General features: G+C 47.1%; 1 protein-coding gene across 1 annotated transcript; it reads left to right on the top strand.

The window, feature by feature from the left end:
- The first annotated feature begins 960 nt into the window (after positions 1 to 960).
- Positions 961 to 23,586, top strand: Galr1 (galanin receptor 1). The gene is made up of 3 exons (XM_074069611.1): positions 961 to 2,536; positions 6,797 to 6,862; positions 15,355 to 23,586. The coding sequence occupies exons 1-3, from the start codon at positions 1,871 to 1,873 to the stop codon at positions 15,670 to 15,672; spliced, it is 1,050 nt and encodes a 349-aa protein (XP_073925712.1). The 5' UTR covers positions 961 to 1,870; the 3' UTR covers positions 15,673 to 23,586.
- The last annotated feature ends 652 nt before the right edge of the window (positions 23,587 to 24,238 follow it).

Below are 24,238 nucleotides of genomic sequence, written 5' to 3'. Positions count from 1 at the left end.
GGTCAGAGAGCACCTTAGGGAAGGAGGGCACTGCTGATGGCAAGGCAACTTCTTGCCATTCAAGCATCCTCTTAGGGCAGGTAAGACATTCTTGAGTTCAGCAGAACCTCAAATAAGAAAGTGACTGACACTCAATTTTGCCCTCTGAATATAACAAGTCCCTTCCAGGAGACTTCCTTGTATTAAATTGAATGATGGATACAGATACAGTAGATTGTAGATGCTCAAGGAACTTTATTAAAATCTGCTAGAAGGCAGACAGAGAACTTTCCAAAGAAAGTTCTTGGGGGTTTCCAAAACCCCCAAGGCAACATGCCCCATTCCTGCACTAGCCTGTTCTGTAGCTCTGGGACTGCTGTGCCCCATCATTCTTTGTATTACTCATCCCCTCCAGCCTCGTGTCCAGGACATAATGGACAGTCAGTCACCATTTGGGGAATGCTGGAAACCTGCTGGTGTTTTTGAAAGCAAATACAGATAACTCATATAAGCACTGCAAATGCATACAATTTCAGCTCTTTCGCTGGGAGTGACCAATACAAACGGGATAATGTTTACTGCTACTGCTGCGCTTAACACAACTCAATTTCTTGCTGGCATATCCATATGCTGTGGCAGTGATTCCTCATTAACCGTGTCCTCTCACTTTGCAAATATCTCACCTGCTAACATTTCTGTTTACTTCTTTCAGATTAAGACAAGGTAAAAAAGAGCCAAAGTTGAATGGTGTAAATGGGATCCCTCCCCTTCAATCGTGTACACATTTATCATGAAAACTCAAGCAGGCTGCTCCCTTTTCTTTCTTGCTTGTCTTCTCTAGCGCCTGAAGGGATGAGGGATTAAGCAGGGAGTTTTACAAAACTCCTGAAGCTCTGCCAACCAACCCTGGGGTTTCTGGGATTATTCCTGGGGCAGGAAGCGCTCTCGCGCCCATCCATCCCAGGAGGGGGAAAGGCTAGGGCTGCTGACACACAGGAAGGCTGCGCAGGCTGTCGCCTCAGGTCCAGCGCGCACTGGAGCGCGCAGCTTCCCTTGGTGCGGGAGCCAGAGCGGCCTTGGCGGGACCCCGAAGGCCAGCACTGCGCAGAGCCCAGCGCGCGCCTGTTCCAGCAAGGAGGTAGGCGGCGACCCAGGCCATTAGGGTGCCGCGGTCTCCGCGTGCGCGCTGCGATTTCCGGGGGATCCTGGAGCTCGGACTTCAGCGGGTTTGAGTCTTTAGTACTTCTCAGATGCAGCAGAGAGGCCCCGAGCACCCGACTCTGTCCACCATCAGGAAGCCCAGTGCGAGCGCTCGCCGGGTGGACGACTTGGAATCCCAGCAGAAACTGGGTGGCAGCTGGCGGCGCCAGTGCCTTCGGGAGGTGGCGCAGAGCGCGCGGGAAGCGCGGCGAGCCCTCTCCACCGGCGCGTAGTGCGCTGCTGAGCGCCGCGGAGTGCCTGGGTCCGGCGGGGAAGGAGCGACTCACAGCAACAGGTGCGGCCGGAAGCCACTCCAGGAACGAGGGACTGCGGCCAGGATCGCGAGCCGGTAAGGCGCAGACGGGGCTCCCCACCTGCAGGGCTGCAGCCGGCGGCGAGTCCCTCCCTGGCTTGGTGGCTTCGCCGCTGTCGGAGGCGCTCAGCCTGGGGACCTCTGTCTCTCTAGACCGCCGCCCCCGCGCGAGGAGGTCCAGCTCTGTGCTTGTATCCCCGCCTCCTCTCAGCAAGGCCCCTGCATAAAGACAGAGCCACCAGGGACGGTCCCTGGCGTCGCTCCTGCTGTCCTGCCTATTGGGGGAAGTCTCTGGCTGGGATCCCTGGCCATCCCAGGCTCCTGCTTTCACCCCACAGCTTGCTCCGCTGCCCCGCGTCGGGGGCGCCCCGGTGGGTGATGGAGCTGGCCACCGCGAACCTCAGCGAAGGGAACGAGAGCGCGCCCGAGGCCCCCGCCGCGGAGCCCAGGCAGCTCTTCGGCATCGGCGTGGACAACTTCATCACGCTCGTGGTGTTCGGCCTGATCTTCGCGCTTGGTGTGCTGGGCAACAGTCTGGTGATCACCGTGCTGGCGCGCAGCAAGCCCGGCAAACCACGCAGCACCACCAACCTGTTCATCCTCAACCTGAGCATCGCTGACCTGGCCTACCTGCTCTTCTGCATCCCCTTCCAGGCCACTGTGTATGCGCTGCCCACCTGGGTGCTGGGCGCCTTCATCTGCAAGTTCACCCACTACTTCTTCACGGTGTCCATGCTGGTCAGCATCTTCACCCTGGTCGCGATGTCTGTGGACCGCTATGTGGCCATCGTGCACTCGCGGCGCTCCTCCTCCCTGAGGGTGTCCCGCAACGCGCTGCTGGGCGTGGGCTTAATCTGGGCGCTGTCGATCGCCATGGCCTCGCCCGTGGCCTACCATCAGAGCCTTTTCCACCGGGACCTCAGCAACCAGACTTTCTGCTGGGATCAGTGGCCCAACAAGCGCCACAAGAAGGCCTACGTGGTGTGCACCTTTGTCTTTGGCTACCTGCTACCCCTGCTGCTCATCTGTTTCTGCTACGCCAAGGTGGGTGCGGAGCGCGCTGGCCAGAGTCTTGGAGGCAGGACGGAGGGACCACCGAATCAGTGTGGCTCTTCTGCCGCCGAGCTGTGGCTGTGCCCCCTTCTTAGTGTAGCATCACGGGTTCCCTCCACTCCGGTTTGCCCTCGCCTCTGCTTGCTCCCGCATGGTTTGGTGTGGGAACAAAGTTACTTGAAGTTTGACGGGTGCTGGGCAAGTTTGCGGTTCACGTCTGGAGGTCGGGTGAACGACCTCCTGCTCCGCTGCGGCCCTTAGCGATCCGCGGGTGCCCGTGCAGCGTGCGTGCTCCCCAAGCCTGCAGTTCAGCAGGTTGCGGTTACCAGTTCTGTTAAAGCAGCTTCTTACACCAGACCCGTAGGCTGCAGATTAATGCGAGGACAAAGGTAGGAGTTTCAGGGAGCTAGCGCTTCATCTGAGCGCGGCTGTCACCTGGATGGGTCCCCAATGTCCCCTCGCAGCTCTCAGCTGGGACCTGCCTGGTGGCTCTCTGCGCAGGGCTCTTCCCCAGCGCGCAATGGCCACTGTACATGCAGGCTTTTGGGAGACCAGGCTCTGTGAAGCAGCCACTCACGGGGACACCACTGTGGGGATTATTTTATACTGAAGTTTAGTTCTGTGAACCCAAGTGGGAAGTGGCTTATTTTCACAGAGGCTTGACCAGAGTCCACGAAGAAGTTTGGTTCGGAAGAACTGCAGCCGAGATGTTTCCTAGTGGGAACCGTTTTTAGAAGGTTTGGTGAGCAGCTTAAAGGACTCAGGTAGCAATCTAAATCCTTGCTCTGGAGAAGGGCAGCAAGGACTTGCAGTTGGTATGCTGTCCTTTCCTTGTCTTCATGGCGCCCATCAGAGCTCAGGAGCTCACAAACTCTGTCATTAATTACACAGGCTTTGAAGTTCATACTGATCAAAAGGCCTTAAACTCCTTTGGCACAAGTGATTTATGTTTGAGTGTCCAGAGTGTGTGTTTAATGGTCACGTTAAGGTGATTCTTAGAGCAAACTCCAGCACCCCCAATATCTTTTCTGAGGGCCATCATCCCCAGGGGGAAAAAAAAAACAGAAGGAAATAAGACAAAACCCTGAAAATCAAATTCTGAAGTTTCCACCTAACTTTATGCTGTCCTGTCTCTCATTGTAATTTCCAAGGCTATCACAATAGACTGTGAATAACCACAGGAGATAGATCAGCAGTGGTTTATTTTATTCAATTTGTAAGGTATTTTTTTCTTAGCAAAAATGTTTACAACCAGCCACCTACTCTTTACCCTATCAATGCAGGTAATGATGTCTGTTTTGAAGGGCAGTATTTTTTGACTATTACCTGAAACAGTGGACAGCACCAAATGATACACATAAGAAGTGCAGTTGATGTAAGAGGCTTGGAAAACAGCTGCAATTGGCTGTTTGGAAATGGCTGCTTTGTTCCTTTTGTCTGCTGCAAATGCAGAGCAAAGGCCATTGTACATGCAGAGTTATCTGCTGTGTGCGGTATCTCTTTAATTTGCACAAGCACCCGTGGGTAGGAGGTATTTATTATCTCTGTTTTATCTACAAGGAAAAGGAGTTTTGGAGGTGTGAAGCAACTGACCAGACTATGAAACTGGTCAATAATTCAGGAGGGGACCTGGAGGGCAAGAGGCTTGGGAGTAAAGAGACTCTTAAAATATTTGGCTCTTAAATTCCTGATTCTTGCATTAGAACTGAGCACTTTCTTCCTTCATCTCCTGCAAGTCTTTAGGAAAACCACTATGTCTCAGGGAAGTGACAAGGCAAATTTTTAGGACTTAAGAGACTGTCATTTAAGAGTTTATAAAAGTCACACAGAGGGCAAAGTGTGAGTACTCTCAAACCTTAAACATTTAATGGACATATGGTCATTTGGATATTTTTCATACAGTAACAGCTTATGTCTAAGCATAAACTGGAAAGGTCTTTTCTGTCCTAAGGTAGTATTTACAGGTTTATTCCCAGATACAAACAGCTGGCAATGAGTTATTTCCTGTTGCTTTCCTTTGCTTCAGGCACTAAGAGCTAAGGGTACTCTTAGTTAACTGTCAGCTAAGGGTTTTGATACTCAGAGTTAGGTTCAGGACTGACTATCCTGATGGCCAACATGAAGTCACAGATGCCAAAGGTACCTGTGATTACAGTGTGTTTAGACTTACTAAGAGAACTGCATTCCAGACCTGCCCCTGCAAGTGTTGAGTGGGAGTGTTCTCTGCACCTGACAGTTCCTGGGAAAGTTACAGAACTGGAGGACCTGTCTCCATGGCCAGCCTCGTGCTCCCTCGGTGGCGCTCTTGTCCCCCCACCCCTGCTGCTTCCTTTGGCATGAGTCACTGTCTGGAACCCTCCTTGGTCTAACATGGAGACACATTCTTGTTGTGCCCATCCTGTCACGTTTCTCCACATCCCAGGATATGCCCAGCATGCATTTGGCTTAGGTTTGAGCAGTTACCTTCCTCACATACTCCAAATTGTATGGAATGGCCAAGAAATGCCACCATGCCACCATCTTTTAAAGAACTGTATCATGATCTATCATGATGCCATCCTCTGTCCTTTGATGACAGGACCTTACTCAGGACACATGGAGATGTATCACTGTGCTGAAGCCTGAGCTATTGAACACAAACAGCTAAGAAAAACACCTGTGAGGTTTTTCTCCACTGACCACTGGGTAGCACACAGTATTCCTAGGTGCTCTGAAGTTGCTGGGCTGTGATGCAACCTAATTTGTTGACCGTCACTAAGCTGGCTGCCTGCACCAATGCTCTTTTCTGACTTCATGTGGTGGTTTGTTCTCTGGCTACTCCTGTGTTTCTTGTCCTCAGTGGCCAGTGTCATCTGTGGTCTGCAGGGCAGGCTGCACTTACCAACTGCCCAGGCCTGCCCCTTCATGCAGGATTCTCCCCGTAGCCCTCGCCTTCCTCTTCAAAGACTTTGTTTGCTGCTACAGAAAAGCTCCTCTCTGTCTTCGCCTGGCATCCGATTTTGTACCCACTTACCCTCAGCCTATGAGGACTCATCTCAAATGCTCCCATAGCAAGCACAGGCTTGCCCTGCTGTACAGGATGCAAAACCACTTCAGGAGGCAAGAAGTGTTTTAGGGGCAGAGACGGTGAAGTTAGAAATTCACACCCTCTGCTGGCTGCTTTAGCTGCAAGGCTTTGGAGGGATGGGAGATAAATTTTGTGGTTTCTCAATTAGGACATGACTGATTGCCCCAGACTGCTGCTCCTAGCTGAATGGGCACAGGCTTCTGCAATAAGGCCAATTCGATTAAATTACTTCCCTGCTGCGGTGCTAGGGGGAAGCAGAGAAGTGGCTGGAGCTCGCTTCTGTCTCCCCAGAGATGCCAGCAGTCCACAGCTACTCTGCAGCCCTCAGCCATCCCTGCACTGACTTTGCTCCGGGTTCTCCAGGGGAGAGGCATGGAAACATGAACCCCAGTGCGGAGCCTGTGGATCAGGTTCAGGTTGGGAATTCTTATGTACAACCCATCTTGTCTTCTGAATGTTACACTGGCAAGAGAAGACAAAAATCCTTTCCTAACCTATGGAAGCCAGCAGGCACATTAATTGTAAGACCTGCAGAATGGACTCTAACTTATCACGCATGCTAAGTTCTCTAACCATAAAGCTGTCTAAAGGCTCAGCAGTGTGGTGGGTGGAATTTGAATAATGGATGGCAGGAGGCCAGGTGGGTAGATGGGTAGAGCTCTGCATTGAGGCGATTTTTCTGGAGAGGGCTCAGAGGGGATCACAGGAGGAACACTCTGTGCGAACACTGGCAGGATTCCACTTGGCCGCCCCAGAGAAATGTGTGATCAGTCTTTTTATTTCTTCACCTGTCTCTCCCCGTTGGATGGTGAACTCCCAGAGCACCTGTCTCTCATTTTCAGTCTCTCTCTAAGCCGTTACTGTGTCTGCCATATAGCAAGGACTTCATGATGGTTGACATGTAGACTCCTGGGGAGGAACTGAGGCAGGAGAGACCAACAGAATGCACGAATAGGCTCCGAGGTGGCTGTTTCTGAAAGAAACCCCAGTTCTCTGCCTGTCAGAACTCAATATGGTTACAGACTGCGTCAGGGTGGGATCAGCCTTGCCCAGTGTTCCTAACACATGTGGTGATTCAAACGCATTGCTGCTTTGTCATCTGACTTGCATTTTTGTCTTCATTATTTTGTAAATGATGTTGCATTTCAGAATGTCAGCCATTGTCATTGGTCTGCGTTTTTCAGGTCCTTAATCATTTGCATAAGAAGTTGAAGAACATGTCGAAGAAATCTGAAGCATCCAAGAAAAAGGTAAAGTTCCCCAGCACTCGCTGTGCCTGTCGCCTCTGAGTGCTTACTTTACCTTCGTTTTAAATTATCTTCACATCCACCCGAAGCCTGTAAAGCTGGCTTCTTGAGACAGATATTTGCCTGAATTCTTTCTGCTAAGGCGCGGGGTGCTTGGTGAGGGCACGGCAGGTAAGTACGCACGATGTCCAAACTTAGGAGCGGGGGAGGCAGGCAAAGAGCTGTTTTGGCCTGCGATCCTCATCAGGAAGCAGGTTCCAGGTTGAGGGGAATGAGTGCAGAGGTGCTGACTGATGATTTGCCTGAAGGTACAGTGATTTTATTTTGCAGTTAGCATCTCTGGGATGTTCCAAAAGACCTTGTTTGATTCTCACTTGAGAGGGTATCATTATAATCACTCCCTGAAGTCCCAAGACTTCCCTGGGCTGGTGCTGACTTTGCCCAAATGATAGATGGCAAGGTAACTCTGCTCACCTTTCTTCAGCTTTCTCACCCAGGGAATTCTGGGTTAACGAGCTTCCCGGGGCAGTGCTGGGGCATCCACCTGTCTGCTATTCGGCATGCTGTGCCTGCTGAGGAAGAGCTGTGTCACACGCCAGGACTCGTTAACTTTTACTCAGACAAAACCTATATAATTTCTGATTTTCAGAGAATGGCATGAACTTATTTTAAACAATCTGATTAGGGAGGAAAGGTTACAACTGGCATTTTTATTTTATTTTATTTTTTTATTCATTTATTCACATGTGCATACATTTTTTGGGCCATTTCTACCCCCCCACCTCCCCTCGCTTCCAGGCAGAACCTGTTCTGCCCTTACCTCTAATTTTATTGAAGAGAAGACATAAGCATAATAAGGAAGACAAAGCATTTTTGCTAGTTGAGATAAGGATAGCTATACAGAGAGATTCCTAGCATTGCTTCCATGTACAAGTGTATTACAGCCCAAGTTGATTCATCTCTACCTGACCTTTTCACTAGTTCCCGGTCACCTTCCCATATTGACCTCTATCTATTTAAGGTTTCTGTATTAGCTCCTCTGCAGAGGGGACATCAAATACTTTCATGTTTTGGGTTTCCTACCTATCTCCATACCTCCCGTATGTGCTCTCCCCTTAGCATGTGACCCAAGTCCATCCACATTGCTGCATTTGCCCTTGATCTAAATTAAAGTCTGCATATGAGGGAGAACATAGGATTTTTGGTCTTCTGAGCCTGGCTAACCTCGCTCAGGAGGAGCGAGGAGGTTAGCAACTGTATCTTAAAATACCTCGCTTTTCCTTCTAAATATTTATTCTGAGCAAAGACCTAAACCATTTGCAGAAGTGATCACCTAGATAATCTTATTTACTGTAAAAACTTCTACTTCAACAAAGGACAGACCATCCTGACTTCCCTGTTTATAAACAGCAACGTGGCTAAAACCCACCCATTTTTGGAGTTGATAACTGATGGCAGAAAATTGGCTGAAAACCACCAAGAATTGAGACTTTTTTTTTCTGGCAGCAAAGATAGTTTGCATTAGGAGCATGGTCATACAGTTTTCCAGCTCACTGCCTAAGGATAAAAGATGCAACGTAACGAGACTATCCCACTGCTTCCTTTCACCATTATGTGGGTTTAGTTTTAAACTTCTACGCCTTCCTTTGTAACAGCTGATGAAGTGTTAAGTTATATGAGTGGAACAAACCTTAAAAGCTGGCGTTTTCCTCCTCTGCTTCCAACAATGTACAGTTCTGCTGGAATTTTTACATTTTTCTAGTGTATTAGTTTCTTCTCTGAGCCACACTCCTCCTATGCAAGAAAATGATGCGTTAGAAACAATTAAGGATTGGCTATAATTTCCCCCTGGACGGTTACTTACGGAGCACTTACCCTGTTGCAGATGAGCTTCTGAATCCGAAGCCAGCATTGTAGTGGGAGAAGCAAATGTTTAAGTCCCAAAGACCAACTGAGCATAGTGAGCGTTTGGAGAGCCGGGGAAGGAAAGGTTACCTTCCTTTGGGAAGGAGGAGGCTTGCTGAAGTTTAACGGGGAAGACAGCATTGACAGATGCTAAATGTCTATTACTGATGCTAAAGAGCTTGTGGCTACTGAAAGAACAAAATAGAGCATTTCTTTAACACTGGCCTGGGTCTAATTTGTGTCTATGGCTAGTTTCATCTCCATATTTGCAAAGGTATTAGAAAGAGGATGTAGAAGTCCCAGAGAAGAACAAAGTGCTTAAAAGAAAGACAATAGGGCTTATCAGAAGTGATTAGAAGAACGTCTACTTCATTTTACAATAAAAACTTCAAGACTAGTGATTAGTTTAATCATTACTCTGTATATGAGTACAATATAGTATATACAGGTAAAATAAGTATATATTTATACAAAACTATCTTTGTTCATTCTTACATATGAGAGAGTTAGCATTTGAAAATGAGAAGAAAAATGTCTCTTCTTTTCTCAAAGCCTCTGACCCTTCATAGCCATTGGACAGATGTCAGGTCTGTTGATTTAACTGCCTTTTTGTTTGTATAGCACAAACCAATGTGGTTGTGGTGGGATGTGTGTGTCTAAGGAGGTGATGGGAAGAGCTGGGGGCAGAGTAAGATAGAGGGGCAAGAGAGAAGAGAGAAGAAGAAAAGGTGAGAGAGGAGAGAGAAGAGAGGTTAGAGAAAGAAAAGAGAGATCCCGAGCTAATTGTGGGATGGATGGCAAGTTCCCATCACAATACTTGGTTGACCCATTGTGGCATTTCCCCAGGTGAGCACAGAACGTAGTTACTGTGCACACATGCTCAGTGTTTGGTGGGTGATAGATTGATGTAATATAGACTTGATAAAGCCTCAATCAAAGGAATCTATATCTTAATGGGTAAGGGATTGATGGGTTGATGGGGTATAGGACTGATGGATAATGGATCCATGAGATGTAAATTTTGATAACTTGCTCATTGGTAAATTTTGATAACCAACTCCATTGGTTTCCAGGCCTCTCAATGACTGGGTAGAGTTTTCTCCCTCTGTGCTGTATAATCTGTCTCAGTCTGATCAAGTTGCTAAGATGAAATGCCATATTCTGGCACTATCGAAGCCTGAAAGTTATTCCTTACAGTTCTGGAGGCTGCAAGTCCAAGGTCAGGTGCTGGCAGATCCAGTGCCTGATGGGGACTGCCTGTTGGTTCACAGATGATGCCTTCTGTCTGTGTCCTTGCAAGGTGGAAGGCGTGAGGCAGTTCTCGGGATCTTTTACAAGGGCAGTAATGACACTCACCAGGGCTGCATCCCCACAGCTCAATCACTTCCTGAGGCCTCATCACTTAATACCATCATCTTGGTGATTAGATCTGAACATATGAGTCAGTCAGACTATATCACCGTCCATGCGGTGTTCTGGGTAAGACCTATTGTCATTATGCCCAACAGAGTTCAGCCTTTCATAAACATGCTAAGGAATTATTTTCCATTGTTTGGAAGCAAATACAAAAGATGTGATTTCTACTTCAGAAAGAAGAGCATAAGGCCTTATAATTGCTTAATGCTTTGCTTAAGCTCTGCTGGGCAGGAATAATATTTCTGGCGTAAGGGTGATTGGTTGTTAATATAAGATTCCCCATGTGACGTTCAGAAGCCTCAGAAATGGCAGGCAGCGTGCTAGGTGGGGACATCTGATCAAAGACCCTTTGCTGTTCTACCAACCTGGGCTCTGTCGCCAGCTGCTATACTTTGCTTGTTTGTTTGTTTTCCTGTTTCCCAGGCTTGCCATCATTCGGTGAGCTTTTGGCTGTCATTTTCACAACGTATGCAGTGCTTTCCATTGTTCCCATCTTGTAGTCACTTTTCTTCCCAGACAAGTTCCATTAGGCACATTGTGAGGAAGGCTCTTTGAAGAAAGGACAGATGTCTCAAATGGCTCAGAAAAGAGCATCCCACAACCAGGAGGGAAACAAATATTTTGAAGACACTTTCTGCATAAAGAACAAAAAGAAGTCATACTGATAAGACACCTGATGTCAAGTGCAGTAAGAATTAGCATAGATATTTAGGACATAACTGTTTCTTTTTGGTGGTACCTGGGGTTGAATTCTTTACTTGTACTTGGATCACTCCCCGGTCTTTTAGCTTTTAGTTTGGCTTAGGTCTTATGCCTTGAATGAGCTCCTCCTGTTTGTGCCTCTTCAGAAGCTGGGATTACAGCCGTGATTTAACCCTAATGACCTCTCACCATTGAAGATAGTATTGAAGGGCTGAGAGCACTGGCTCATACCTGTAATTCTAGGTATGCAGGAGGTGGAGATTAGTAGAATCCTTGCTTGAAGCCAGCCTGGGCAAAAAGTTAGTGAGACTTCATCTCAACTAATAAGCCAGGCATACATGTGTCACCCCAGCCACTCAGAAGGCTATTGGTAGGAGGAAGGTCTGAGGTCTGGCCCTGAACAAAAATGAGAGACCCTACCTGAAAAATAGCTAAAGCAAAAAAGGGCTAGCACCAGGCTCAAGAGGTAGAGGTCCTGAGTTCAAACCACAATACCAAAAAAAAAAAATACTATGATTCTTGATTCTATTTTCTAAATGGACAGATGAGGTCAAGAGTACATACTGATCTCTGGTGGTGACTACTCCGGAGGAAATGAAAAGTCAGATTCATTTTTTCCTATAGAGTCTGTGTTACCGTCAGACATTTTTCACACAGGGGACTCTAGGTTACATTCTGACATTTCAGAGGGAAAGAGAAGTCACTTTTCTTGCTTGTTCTGAGGAGGGTCTGTTTCAGCCTTGGGGGCTGTCAGGATTCAGTGAGACATTTGGTGTCTTTAACTTGAGCTGGGTGATAAGATTTCACTTTTGCTGTGGCTTTATGTAACCCACCAAGGATTCTCTAAATACCCTCCTGAGTTATTAAGGAGGTAGACTGCAAAGCATCTCTCCAGTAACACTGCCAACTGAATTGGCTGAGGAGATGGGGCCTCGCCTTTGCTCTGGGTAGCAGTGGGCACACTCACCTGCTGAAGTTCTGGGGCTGAGTTCCCACACTCACATGCCTGGCCTGGTCTTTGACTTTGAGCCAAGGCATTCTGGGGCTACTATTCTGAGTTTAGCACTTTGGCAGAACTCCTTCCTGTCAGCATCTGCCAGGGCCACATGTGGGCAGGTTTGGCCCTTGGTGCTGCTGTGGTTGACGTAGAGTTCTAGCCCAAAGAGTGGCCTGAGCCCAGGGCCTGTGGTGCTGATGTGTGAGCCAGAGAAGAGCTCACCAACTCTAGGGGGCCAAGGAAACTTGGCGAGATGAGCAGAAGGCAGTGGATGCCTGGAGAGTCCCAGCTGGAACCCTTGTTGGTACTGAAGAACAAGCTGTTCAGCTGTCTTAGGAACAGTCTTAGGTAAATGAAAGCTTATGTAAGTACCCATTTAGTCTTGTTTTTATAATATTTGTATTGTAAATTGCTATTCAGTCACATTTCAAAGCTATGGCTAGACCAAGAAAAGAAATGGACACTTGTCCATGTTTCTGAGAAGACCAATGGGATTACTAAGTGTTTAAAGGCAAATTTTGAATGAACCTCAAACACTCTGAGAAGGAGAAGCAAACACTGCCACAGAGCACTGTACTCAGGGTTCACTGCCATTTGCCTTATGGATCTTGATAAGATACGGATCTTATCAATAAACTGTTAGGTTCTGTTTCTGCTTTGCACTTATTAGTTGACATTTCCTGAAAGAAGCAATGACAGGGATCATGTGTAGAGCAGTGATTTTGTGAAGGAGATGGCCTGCTGGCTTAGGACGAAGAAGACGTTTTCTGTTCTACTCGTAGGTGGAACCATTTCTAGATGTTCGATTAAATCACACCCTACTGGATAAATGGATTGATAGTGAACGCTCCCTTCATAGGTGTGGGCGGATCGTGTGTTTGCTTTGTGTGATATGCGGTAACTGGACTTAATATGTAAGCTTTCACTCCACACAACACCTGTCTGCAGGTTTTTATACCTGACTTGTTTTGGTGCTTAAATGGACTGGGCACACCCCATGAATCATTTCCTTGGTTCATCCTGTTCACTAATGAGGAAGTTGACACTCGGGGAAGTCATGTCATTGTTCAGCAGGTCTGCCCAGATCTGGGATCTTGCACAGCCCATGGTACCTTCTGATCATGAGTGTCCCTCTTATCTTCTGCCCCTCCTGGCTGGTGTTTGCTAGTCTTGACCTGAAATCCAGCCATTGCTTCTACCGTCTTTGCTTGGATCCTGTCATTGCTTCCTGGCCTCCAGCCCACCTCCTTGGTAAACGTCTACTCATGTCTTGGTTTGCAACCTAGCATCTGTCCTGGAAGATTTAGTTTCCTGCACTGCATTCTAGGTGTCACTTCCTTTGGGGTAGGACCTTCAATCATGAGAAGTGCTAAGGAAAGTCCACTTACCATACAGATGACCCCGCTTAGGTGGGTAGTCCTGCAGGGAAGGAGGACATGTTTCATGTGGAAGAATTTTGTGTCCTAATAGTAGCATTTTTAATCATGAAATTATTTACTCTTCCCTCATTCAAGGCTATAAGGAAAATAAACCTTCTTATGTTTTCTTTCTCATCTTTCAAAAACTTCCCAACTTCCTTTCCAATCATGCATTTTACTCAGACTACAGAAGAGGAAACAGATCGGTAAGCATCAGGTTGTTCTTACAGTGTACCTCAGTGCAGTGGTTGGAAGGTCAGGACAAGGTGTTGGCCTCATGGCCTCCCTCCCCGCCCCATCTGGACATCACAGCACACAGGGATGTCCAGGAAGAACACAGCATACAGGAGCCCCAGACTGTCCTCTTTCCACTCCACACGTTCAGCACATTCTAAAATATTACAACCTGAGCACCGTGAAGAAGAAAATGAGGTCACTTGGTTCCTGGCCTTCAGAGAAGGGGTGGAAAGGCTCAGCCTAATATTCTTTGTTCCTGTAAGGAAGGTGGCAGGGCCAGCTGCCCGTGCAGTTGCCATGAACAGGGGAGGCCAGGAGCTTCCCTGTCTGATTAGTTTAGAGAATTGGGACCTATGCTGTACTTTGGGGCCTTTGTCACCCACACCACTGCCATATAGTTTGCTTGAAAAACAACCTTGGAGTGGCATTAGACAGAGAGGTGTGAAAGGGAACACAGCCAGCTAGCAAGCCAGGTCCTCCTGTGACAGTCCATGTTCCCTGTCTGCACCTCACAGGTCACTGTAGGGCCTGCTTCCAGGGCTTGGCAGGGACTCAGTGATCAGCAGCGTTTAGCTTCATCTCCACCCTTGACTGGTCCTGCAGCCATGCCTGCTGGCTGGATACAACCATTTTAAAGAAGGAAGTCATCTTTTGTAGTAAACAATACTGGAATCCCTTGATGAAGGCATTTAAAGGAAGTAGGGCATCAGCTTTTGGTCAGATAGTTTTTATTAATCACAGTTAACTTCCCAGCCACTGTCTTTCGACAGGCACTGAACAGGCAAAGTCCTCCGAAGGCTTACTTTTGGCTTCCGGGTTTCCAGCCAGTTGGGAGGTAGTGTCCATGTGCACAGCACACTGTGTGACACAGAGGGGACACTTTCTTGTGCTGAAGTCATTGACCAGGAACAACGTCCTCCTCTCATTCGCTCTGGGGGAATCAGGAGGAGACACACGGGCGCTGCCTCAGGCTCTGAGCATCCCTGATTGAGCAGCAGCAGGGAAAGGATTAAGCTAAAGCCAGCAATCCAGTGTGGCTGAAACTGGAGTGGCTCTGTGGAACACTCCAGCACTTCCCAGTGTGGTCTTTACTTTCCAAAGTTTGGCAAGGAGAAATAAACAGTTCACACTCTCCCCTGGAGGAGCTATCTGGAGGAAAGTTCCATTCGGCCACATTGCCAGTGATAGAGACGGCTGTGTGCACACTGGAAGGTTTTTATTTCTCTTTCCTGAGACAGAAGCTCATTCTGTAGCCTAGGCGGACCTTGAACTTTCGATCCTGCTGCCTCAGCCTCCTGAGTGCTAGGATCACAGGTGCGTGCCACCGTGCCTGGCGGGTGGAAGAATTTTGGTAGTGTAAGTTATGCTTTTTAACCTTGACTGATTTCTGTTTCCATAACGCAGAGCGTGCTCTGTAGAACCCACACGTGTTTCACACACATCGTAAAAGAATCACTGAAAGGCAATGGCAGATCTTGAGACGTTATGAACAAAATGAGGCGAAGGTTAGTGTCTAAGGCGCGTTTAATTGTAGTTGATCCCAAGCAAATATGCAGGGGATTATTTTAGGGCGTATTCTCCCTAAGATAAAAGCGCTGAATGCTTTTGCTGTTGTAATGGATGTATTTCTTTTCCCTCTCCCCTTCTTCCTCCTCCTTTGTCCTCTCCTTTCTCTGTCTTTCCTCCTCTTCCTCCTTCCCTCTCCCCATCTTCTCTTCCTTCTCCCCTCTCCTCCCTCCCTTGTATCCTTCCCCTCCCTTTCCCTCTCCCCTTCCTCTCTCTCCTCCTCCCTTTCTCTTCCTCCTCCCTCTCTCTTCCAGACGGCACAGACGGTCCTGGTGGTGGTGGTGGTGTTTGGCATATCCTGGCTTCCGCACCACATCGTCCACCTGTGGGTTGAGTTTGGCACCTTCCCGCTGACCCCGGCCTCCTTCTTCTTCAGGATCACGGCCCACTGCCTGGCCTACAGCAATTCCTCGGTGAACCCCATTATCTATGCGTTCCTCTCGGAAAACTTCCGGAAGGCCTACAAGCAGGTGTTCAGGTGCCACATTGGCAATGAATCACCTGCCAGTGATAATAGAGAAAACAAGAGCCGAATAGACACCCCCCCTTCGACCAACTGCACGCACGTGTGAAGGCGATCCGGGCGTTTCCCTGCGGCTGAGTTCCCTCGTGGACCAGACTCAGAGGAGACGATGCAGACATCTCGGAGCAGTGCCGCAGCCTGACATCCAAGCAACCACCCCTGTTATTTTAACCCATTCCATGTATTGAAGAGCCCTTTGAACTGTGTAGGAAATTCCTAGGTTTAGTGAAGATTATTTTCCCTTTTTTATTTTGTTTCTAAGTTATATTTTAGAAACAAAAGAAAATGCTGTATTGTGTTTTCTACATCTTAAGCGGTGAAAGTTGAGCCGGGTTCCACACGTGTTCAGTCCGTTCTTCAGACTGAGGACTGGCCCTGTGAAATGGTGAGGAACATTTGCAATCTGTGTTTCAAATGAAATTGCTGCAGAAAAAAAGTTGTACATTAATAATTTTTAAGAGGCGATGTTACAAGCTATGTGGTTTAAAATAGGGTTGTGGACACACGGAGGTGAATTTTATTCTTTCGGCCATTTATAAGGTGGCACCTCTGTGGAGTGGCTTTCTGAAGTCTCTTTCCACAGGTGGCCTCTGCTCCCTACTTAAATAGTGTAGAGGGCTTCCGAGGACACCCCACGTGAGTCTGGGACCCTGAGAGCCACCGAGTTCATCTCAGGCGCTCAGCTCGGGATACAGCAGACTCTGTTCCTGAAACACTCCTGTGAGCTTAGACTTTCAGAGCTAAGTCAGCAGAGCCAGGACAGAGCACGGAGGATGGCTGCCCTAACCCTGGAAGCTGTGGGTGAGTTTGGGAAGAAAGTGCGCACTGCAGGTTCACAGATGTGCCTGATAAGGTGCCTGAGTGGGGATTCAGTGAGCAAGGACCAAAGCCATGGAGATCATAACCCCTGTGGGGCGGGAGACTGCATGGCTACAGCATGCTAAATATCTGATTCAGGTCTCAGTGGAGGAGTCTACCTGGGAATATTTTGTTTTGTGTAAACATAAGCTTTTAAAATTAAGTTCGCACACATGTTTAATGCACGCCTCCCCCCGCCAATATTATTCCCTCTGGCAATGTTAATTTGGGGTTCATACTATCTCCACTTGGATTGCAAATGTAGCTTTCCTAACTTTCACATTTATTCATGTTTGCAATAAGAAAATGATATGAAAATGTTAAATTACCCTATATTAGAGGAGTATGTTTTAGACTGCAAGACTTTGATGTGTTTTAGAAGAAGACAGAAGCAAGAAGTCTTTTTACAAAAAGGATTTTGTGTAACGTGTGCCAGTGTCAAGTCTGGGCTCCAAATGAAACACCAAATTTTAGATTAAAAAGCAAATCCAACATAAGCCCTTTTTTTGGCATGTTAACTTTTCTAGCATTCAACTTGTTGTTACTAACTGTATCCCAGTGGACAGTGTTTACATTAGTGCAAGTGACTCTCCAGACAGCCCAGGGGAAATTGCTAGACCAGTGGAAAGTCACGTGTTTTCATGTGGGTTGGTAAAGCGGTGATGTAGAGCACTGATGAGACCTTGGCATGGAAGTTTTTTTTGCACTTTACTCAAACATAGGAGCAGAGATATTTTATCCTGAAAATGATACCTCATAGGATTTGTGAAGCTTGAAGTTGCCTTTGCAAAGGTGGGAACGTCTGTGTGTGAACTCACACACTGGGCACAGCCAGGCCTCCTGATTGCACTTGGATTTGCACAGGCGAGGATATTTTGTGCTGCAACTCTCCCCTGGCTCTCTTCTGGCTCTTGGGCACCTAATGGAAGCCTTCAGAAGTACAGAGCAAATACTGCACCAGTCTAGGAGACACATTGAAATGCACTCCTGCATGAAGTCTCCGTCCATGCTTACGGCTCTGCCCGTCCTCATGCTGCTTCCTGGCAGAGGCTAGCAATTCAGGGTGCAGGTGTCTTGACGCCTGTGACTCCCCAAATTTGCTATGTGTGGATGCAAATGCTACAGTTTACAGTTAGGTGAGCTGTTCCTCCTGCACCCTGCCATTCTAATCAGTTAGGCTGAGTGAATTTCTAAAACAAATTTTGATTCTGACAGTAGCTTAAACTAAATGAGGTGTTCTGAATGGGGTGTTTGGGGAGAACCCAGAGAGCTGTGGGAAGGGTCTGTGCCTTTGCCTGGCCTCTGCTGCCCAGGTGGCTTTCTCTAGCGTGCAGTCATCATACCCAGCTCAGAAGCAGCTTCCCAGCCAGCAAGGCATATAGACGACTTCCCAGATACACGCATCTTCTCCAGCACCAGGCTGATGGGGACTGCCATGTGCCTGTGACATAAGGCTAAGGGACAGCCTTGCTTCCCAGTGTGCTGCAGACGAATTGGGGCTCTCTCCTGACACTGAGTGTGCCTCAGGACGCCAATACAGCAGCTATATTTTCTGGGATGTTTGCTTTCACACAGGGAGATGCGCCCTGGATATTTAAATAGCTGAATTCTTGCTGTTCCACGTGTATAAGGGACAAGTCCAGTTCCCACCTGATGAATACAGTGATGTGGCTGGAGACCCTCTCTGGCTCCACATTCCCAAGAGACATGACATCTTCAGAATCTTGCTCTCTGCTGTTGTGACCACAGGTGTGCTCAGTGATGTGGTGGACTAAGGCCAGCTTCTGAACAGCTTAAGAACGTTATTTATGCTTTTAACTAAAACGTTCTATTTCACATGTAGGAAATAGGATCATATATCCTGCCCCACTTGCCCCAATCTCTTGTACGTTTATCTTTGGATCTCAACAACTCCTTTCAGAATGTCTCACTCTAATGTCTATCATGATTCAATTCCTCCTCCACCCCGATATAATGGGCTGGAGTGCAGAGGAGTGAGGATGGCTGAACTGAGTGAGTCATGCAAGGCTCGGGGCTTTTGTGACTCAGCTTTAAATTGTGGTGTTGGAGTCTTGCCTTCACTTGGTTCTCAGGTGCACTGAGACCCTGATATCAGAATTCCACTCTGCTCACTGAAACCAAAGAACCCACTGCCTGTGCATAGAGAGGGCGGGGTAGCTGAGCACCGGCTTCCTCCCACCCGTGCCCGGGAGACCTCTCCACTCAATGTAATGCAGGATTACACTGAGTGAGACGATGCACTGTGCAGCTCCTCCTGTTCTTGCTTTCGCAGATGTATTAAACACAGGTAGACAAATTGCATAGTTGTGTGAATCGTAGAAGTTTAGCAATGAGACTGCTTCCTTGGGATGCTTCCCATCCAGAGTGTGTAAGTTTCCATCTACAGATGTTTTCCACGTCTTCTAAATGGCTGTCCTGGAAAGGCAATCAGAATCCTGGCCACAAAACCGTTGCAAGTTAGGTTGCTTCTCAGTTAGACTTAAACCCGTGTTTAAATAATGACTCGTTTGTTATATACTATAGGAAGAGTCGAGTGGCCTAAAATTCTCATCATTACTTCTTGCCTTGGAAATGGTAATTGTACAGGCTTTTAATTTATACCATAGTTGAGCACTTTCTCTTTTAGCAGTGGGAAAGTTGAGGCTGGCGATCAATTTGAAATGCTTCAGTCACTTTGATGTGTGCCATTTCTGTGGACGGCAGTACGCCTAGTGCCGTGTGTTCTAACACCTGATATTGTGCGTTTGGTTGTTTTTTTGTGTGTAAGTGTCTCCCAGTGTATGTGGAGGCTTTCATTCTCAGTGTGGCAGGTTCAGCTGCCATCCAGTGGTTCCGAGGTCATCCATCTATGTGCTGGACACTTGCTTGGTCACTTGCTTCTCTGTGGGACTTGGCACTACCCACACACTGGCTCATAAGCCCTTACAGGCCTCCCATCCACCCTGTTGTGCATATCTTGGGCATCTTGAGCTCTTGGGTGCAGCTACAGAGGCAGACCACAGGGCGGGTGAGGAGAGGGAAGGAGTGGTAGGTGCTTTCCATTCTGTGTGCCTGTGCTTTAACAATGGCTATGGTTGCCATGTTGAGACAGCTGTAGGAAAGTCAATTGTATAGCTCAGGGTTTTGATGTCACTTTTGAATGAAAAGCTTCATCTTATGCTGGACAAGAGAGGTTTCTGGACATCTCAAGGAACATTGAGTAGCGCCAAATTCTCAGCAGTAAGGAAAGTCAAAGAAAAGATGGTTAGTGTGGACTTGAGCCAGGTTTCACTGTTTGGATTTTTTAGACTTAGGGGATGGTGAACAGTACAGTCACCTCTAAGTTGGGGTGAGTGTTGTGCTCTGTAGGTTTTGTATGGAACCCTGAATACTATCCCACTGTATTTAAAGACTGGACTATTTATATGCCATCATTTTAGACACCCACGTGGAGCTGTGAGCTCCTTTTTCCCTCGGTGAGCTTGTTTTGAACAGGAAAGCTGCCATGCCATATGGTGGGTGGTGCTGAGCAAGAGTGACAGTGTCCAACTTGGGCTGTCAGGTAGCATCTTCCAGGCAGCATCAGAGTGGGCCGGCCAGTACTGCAGGGTACAGTTGTCCATGTGGTCAACTGTGACTCTAGTGACTAGAGTCAGTGCCAGTCCTGATGGGATAGTTGGGGTGAAAGCCAGGGCCTCAGGATGTGATGCATTTATGTCTGATGGGTTGTTGAATTGTTCAAGAAATCTCAGAGCAGGTGTGCTCACAGAGCCTGCTTGTTGGGACCCTCGAACTCCTGCGAGCCTCCTGTGGGAACCGTTGACTGTGGAGGGGCAGTGAGGATGGAGGTGATGCTGGAGGCAGCCTCTGGTTTCCCCCTTTCATATCCAACAGACAATTTCTGCGATAGCTAACCTTTGGGTGTTCACGGTTTATTTCACTGAAAGTTAGAGAACACTTGATCCAAGGAATGGGTCACCCCTTATCTGTGCTAATTTCTTCTGGTCACTTCTTTATCCACTGTTTCTCACTCTTACTATTCTTTCTTGCTCCTTAAGATTGGTCATATTTCTACTTGGGTCTTCCAAATTCTGTCAGTGCTGAGGCACTTCAAAAGTCTTGGCCTACACTTTCTATATCCTCATTATTTTGTCTTGATTTAAGATTTTCCCTGGATATTCTATCAATACTTTCTTTTTTAACCACAAAGTTTGAGCAATACAAGCTTCATGAGCAAAGGGTTTCAATAACAGATCACACATGGCCAATTCCTTCACTGAGTTCAGTGGCAGGAGAGCCAGCCTGGCACACACCCACCTGAAGACCATCGTTGGGGAGCAGGGTTTGGTGGGTACCATGCCTCTGAGAACTCATTTCCTGTGAGTACTGGGCATGCTCAGTTACTTCTGAGATGCTATGACTCAATGGTGGAGGTTTTCCTGTAGGGTGAGTGGAATCCCAATGCTTGAGTCTGACTCCAGTTACAGTAGGGTATAATCCATTGAGTTGTACCCAATGAGCCTTCTTCTGAATCCTCTGATAGGTCACTGCACCCACTCTCTAAGGAGATTTGTGCAGGCAAATTGGGTTTCTATAATCCCTGGGCTGGAGCTCTTCCCGACATATTGCGAGTGGAGATGAATCATGGGAGGGCCTTTGGGGCATCTAGCAACTGTGAGGGTAGACTCAGAATCAGAGTGCTCCTGGGGGTCTTGTCACTGAACTTGCCATGTTGGTGTTGCTGATTTGTGTGTTAAGTACCCCTACAGCCTCACTTGTTGAATGCTTGGTCCCCAGCTGGTGGTGCCATTTTGGAGGGTTCTGGAAACTTTTGGAAGTACAGACTAGTTGGAGGAAGTAGGTCACTGGAGGTGTGACTTTGAAAATGATTCCTGGTCCCCAAACCCTGTTCTCTCTCTCTCTTTTTCTCTCTCTCTCTCTCTTCTATCCTCCAATAGGTTAAGTACCCTCTTCTACCACCAGGTCCCACCACCATGCTGTTCTTCCCCAAGACACGACTCTAGGCAACCATGGACTGGGCCCTCTGAAATTGTGAGCCTAAATAAATCTTTATTTCCTTAAGTCCTTTTGTCAGGTATTTTGTCCCAGCAAGGAGAAAAGGAGCTAACACACTGGTTAAACAAAGTCTGCATTTAGAAGCAGCAAAGGCCCAAGAAGGCAGAAATAGGAAGGGTGGGGTGGGGGCTGATTTTCAGTGGAATTTTACATCTTGTTAGGAAGAAAGAAGTCAATGTACACAAATGCTGGTTTGGAACATGTTGTCAGGGCCACCTCTCTTTGGCTAGGGGGGGAGTGTAACTGAAAGTGTGCCATCTTTGCTTTATAAGAGATGTTGCTGGGGTGCTGTTGGAGCCAAAGAAATGGATCTCAGCGTGCACTCATGGGCTCGATCTCAGTATGCAGGCACAAGGTCCATCTCAGCGGGCATGCATCTCAGCGGTGAACAGCGTTCCTGCGTGCTGGTGCACTGGTTTTCTTGAAGCCTCATAGGCTAAGAGGAACTTTTACCTAGGGGACACTAGGGAGTAAACAGTCCCGAACTGTGCGACATTCCCAAATCAGGCATAGCATGGATGAAGAATTGAACTTAACAACTCTTTTGAAATAAAATCAGGTTATAATTTAGATATAGACACAAGCCAAGGATGGCTGCATAAGCATTATCTTCCATGTTTTGGTTTTTCCAGGGTCATGTTTTGCAGTCCACATATCACACAGAGACCGAAAGGTTGGCAACAGGGAGAGAAATCCAGTTTCTTTGCATATTGCTCAATGGCTTTGTAAATCTGTCTGCCTGAGTGACTGGGACATTGTTGGATGGAGGGTAGACATGAGGATTCCTGGTTTGGTTGAAATTCTGTTGGTAAATTGTGCTTAGGAATGCTGCTTTTGGTACCCTCACCTGTGAGGAAGAATCTGGAAATGATAAATGAGTTCCACATCTGCCTTTGGGTGAGCTGGAGAGTTTACAGATAGTGCCATGCCCCAGCTCCCCTTAGAACAGAGGCCCAGGCTTCATGGAGTCAGAGACACTGGAGAAGCTGGTCAGCTCGGTTGCTGGGCACCTCCAGGCTTTGCATTTGGGAGGATGGGAGTGACCCCAAGAGCCTTTCCACGTGCTTTTTGGTGATGTCAACGCTGCTAGCCAGAGGTCATGTGCTGAGAACCCCCCTTGTTTACTGTGAGAAGGTGTGGGTGGAGCCCAGGCATTCTGTGTGTGTTTGTTCTAAGAGCTGCCCATATCCACAGTTGAGGACTATCCAAGTGAAGAGGAAGGGCCTTTAAATACTCAACTTCTTGTTTTTTTGTGGTGAAAAAAACAAACCAAAACACCCAAGTTTACACAGAATTTAAATCGCTCAGATGTTTTATTGTTTACATTGATCAGACTCATGATATCTGTTAGCTATTATGCTACCCAAGCCACAGGAATTTAGGTTTTTAAGAGCAGGATGGCGTTTAATAACTTTGATAGCATGAAGGGTTTCAGTGATTACTACAGTTTTTTTCTCAAAAGAATAAATTATCTTGGTGAGAAAGGGCACCTATGTTTTTGTTCTTTTTTCCCTCAAATATGAAAGGCTAATGTAATTCTCAAAATTGTTATATGTGAATTTTTTGAACTCAGTGTTTTAACTCAATGTCTAAAGTGAAGATGTGCATGTCTGTGTGTGTGGCTGCTAAATTTTCCCTGCATACTGACTCCAGGAAAGAAATGTAATGTTCCCTATAGCTAAAGCTTCTGATTAAATAGCTCCTGATAATATAAGTAGTGCAAATAAGGGAAAATCTGTGTCTGCTGCTTTTTGATTTTCCTACTGTTGCTGCTCACATGCTGACGTGCAAATATGGTGGCTCGAGTCTCCTGATGCCCGGCGCTGATGCAGTTCTGCTCTGAAGAGCCGCCGGGAACTCTGCACCGCACACAGCTCCGGCATGAGCACCTGTAAGCTTACAAAGCCAAAAACCAAGAACTGAGAGCTATCTTGGTTCATTTAATAGCAAATGTGGTCATCTTGAAATTGCCTTACTTCTGTGTTCTGCACGAATTCTGCTTGGGCTTTGTCATTGGAACCAATGACCTTTCATGGAAAATAAAATTTGTTTTTGAAAGTGTTCTCATTTAAGAGTGTACTTTCTTTTTTTTTTTTCACAGTTGGAATTGTGTCATTTTGTAAGGCATTTCCCCAAATGTAGGAACCCCATAGAAAGTTGTCAAATTAAATTAGTTTTGTTATTATTGGGGGCATTATGGAAAGATGAAGAGTTGTGCTGGTGGAAAAGAGATACCCGGATCTGTAAATGTTTCCTTTTTGTCCTCCTCCTTTCCCCTGATTTATTTAAAAAATAAATTCTCATTTTTGTAAAAATGATATAAAATTACTACAAGAAATCATAGAGAAGAAAGTGAGCATTCACCCATCTCTGTTACCAAGACCTAGCCGCCTTTGCTGCCTTCTGAATGCTGGCCTAGACGGACGTGGCTCAACTGGACAGGAATCGTGGTGAAGGACGAAAGCATGGGGGGAACGTGGGGGAGTTTATGACACTTGGGTCATTACTTACATACATACATATGACTTACAAACAAAAGCCTTAACTTCAATTTTGCTTGAATTTGACAAAAAAGTGAAGTGAATTTGGATGAATTGATGGATTTTAAATAGTTGATCCCCATAAGTTATAAAAAAGATTATGAAAAGCTGAGGGGAATAGGGACTCTGTGTTTATAATGA

The sequence above is a fragment of the Castor canadensis genome, chromosome 4 (genome assembly GCF_047511655.1).
Source record: "Castor canadensis chromosome 4, mCasCan1.hap1v2, whole genome shotgun sequence".
Lineage (NCBI taxonomy): Eukaryota > Metazoa > Chordata > Mammalia > Rodentia > Castoridae > Castor > Castor canadensis.
The sequence above is the reverse complement of the archived record's forward strand: the minus strand, read 5'-3'. Positions and strand labels throughout refer to the sequence as shown.

What these genes read in the sequence shown, in the direction of transcription:
- Galr1 (XM_074069611.1), top strand. Translation starts at nt 1,871, where the DNA reads ATGGAGCTGGCCACCGCGAACCTCAGCGAAGGGAACGAGAGCGCGCCC. An exon ending in TCTGTTTCTGCTACGCCAAG is followed by an intron (nt 2,537 to 6,796) that starts GTGGGTGCGGAG and finishes TGCGTTTTTCAG; the next exon opens with GTCCTTAATCATTTGCATAA. An exon ending in CTGAAGCATCCAAGAAAAAG is followed by an intron (nt 6,863 to 15,354) that starts GTAAAGTTCCCC and finishes TCTCTCTTCCAG; the next exon opens with ACGGCACAGACGGTCCTGGT.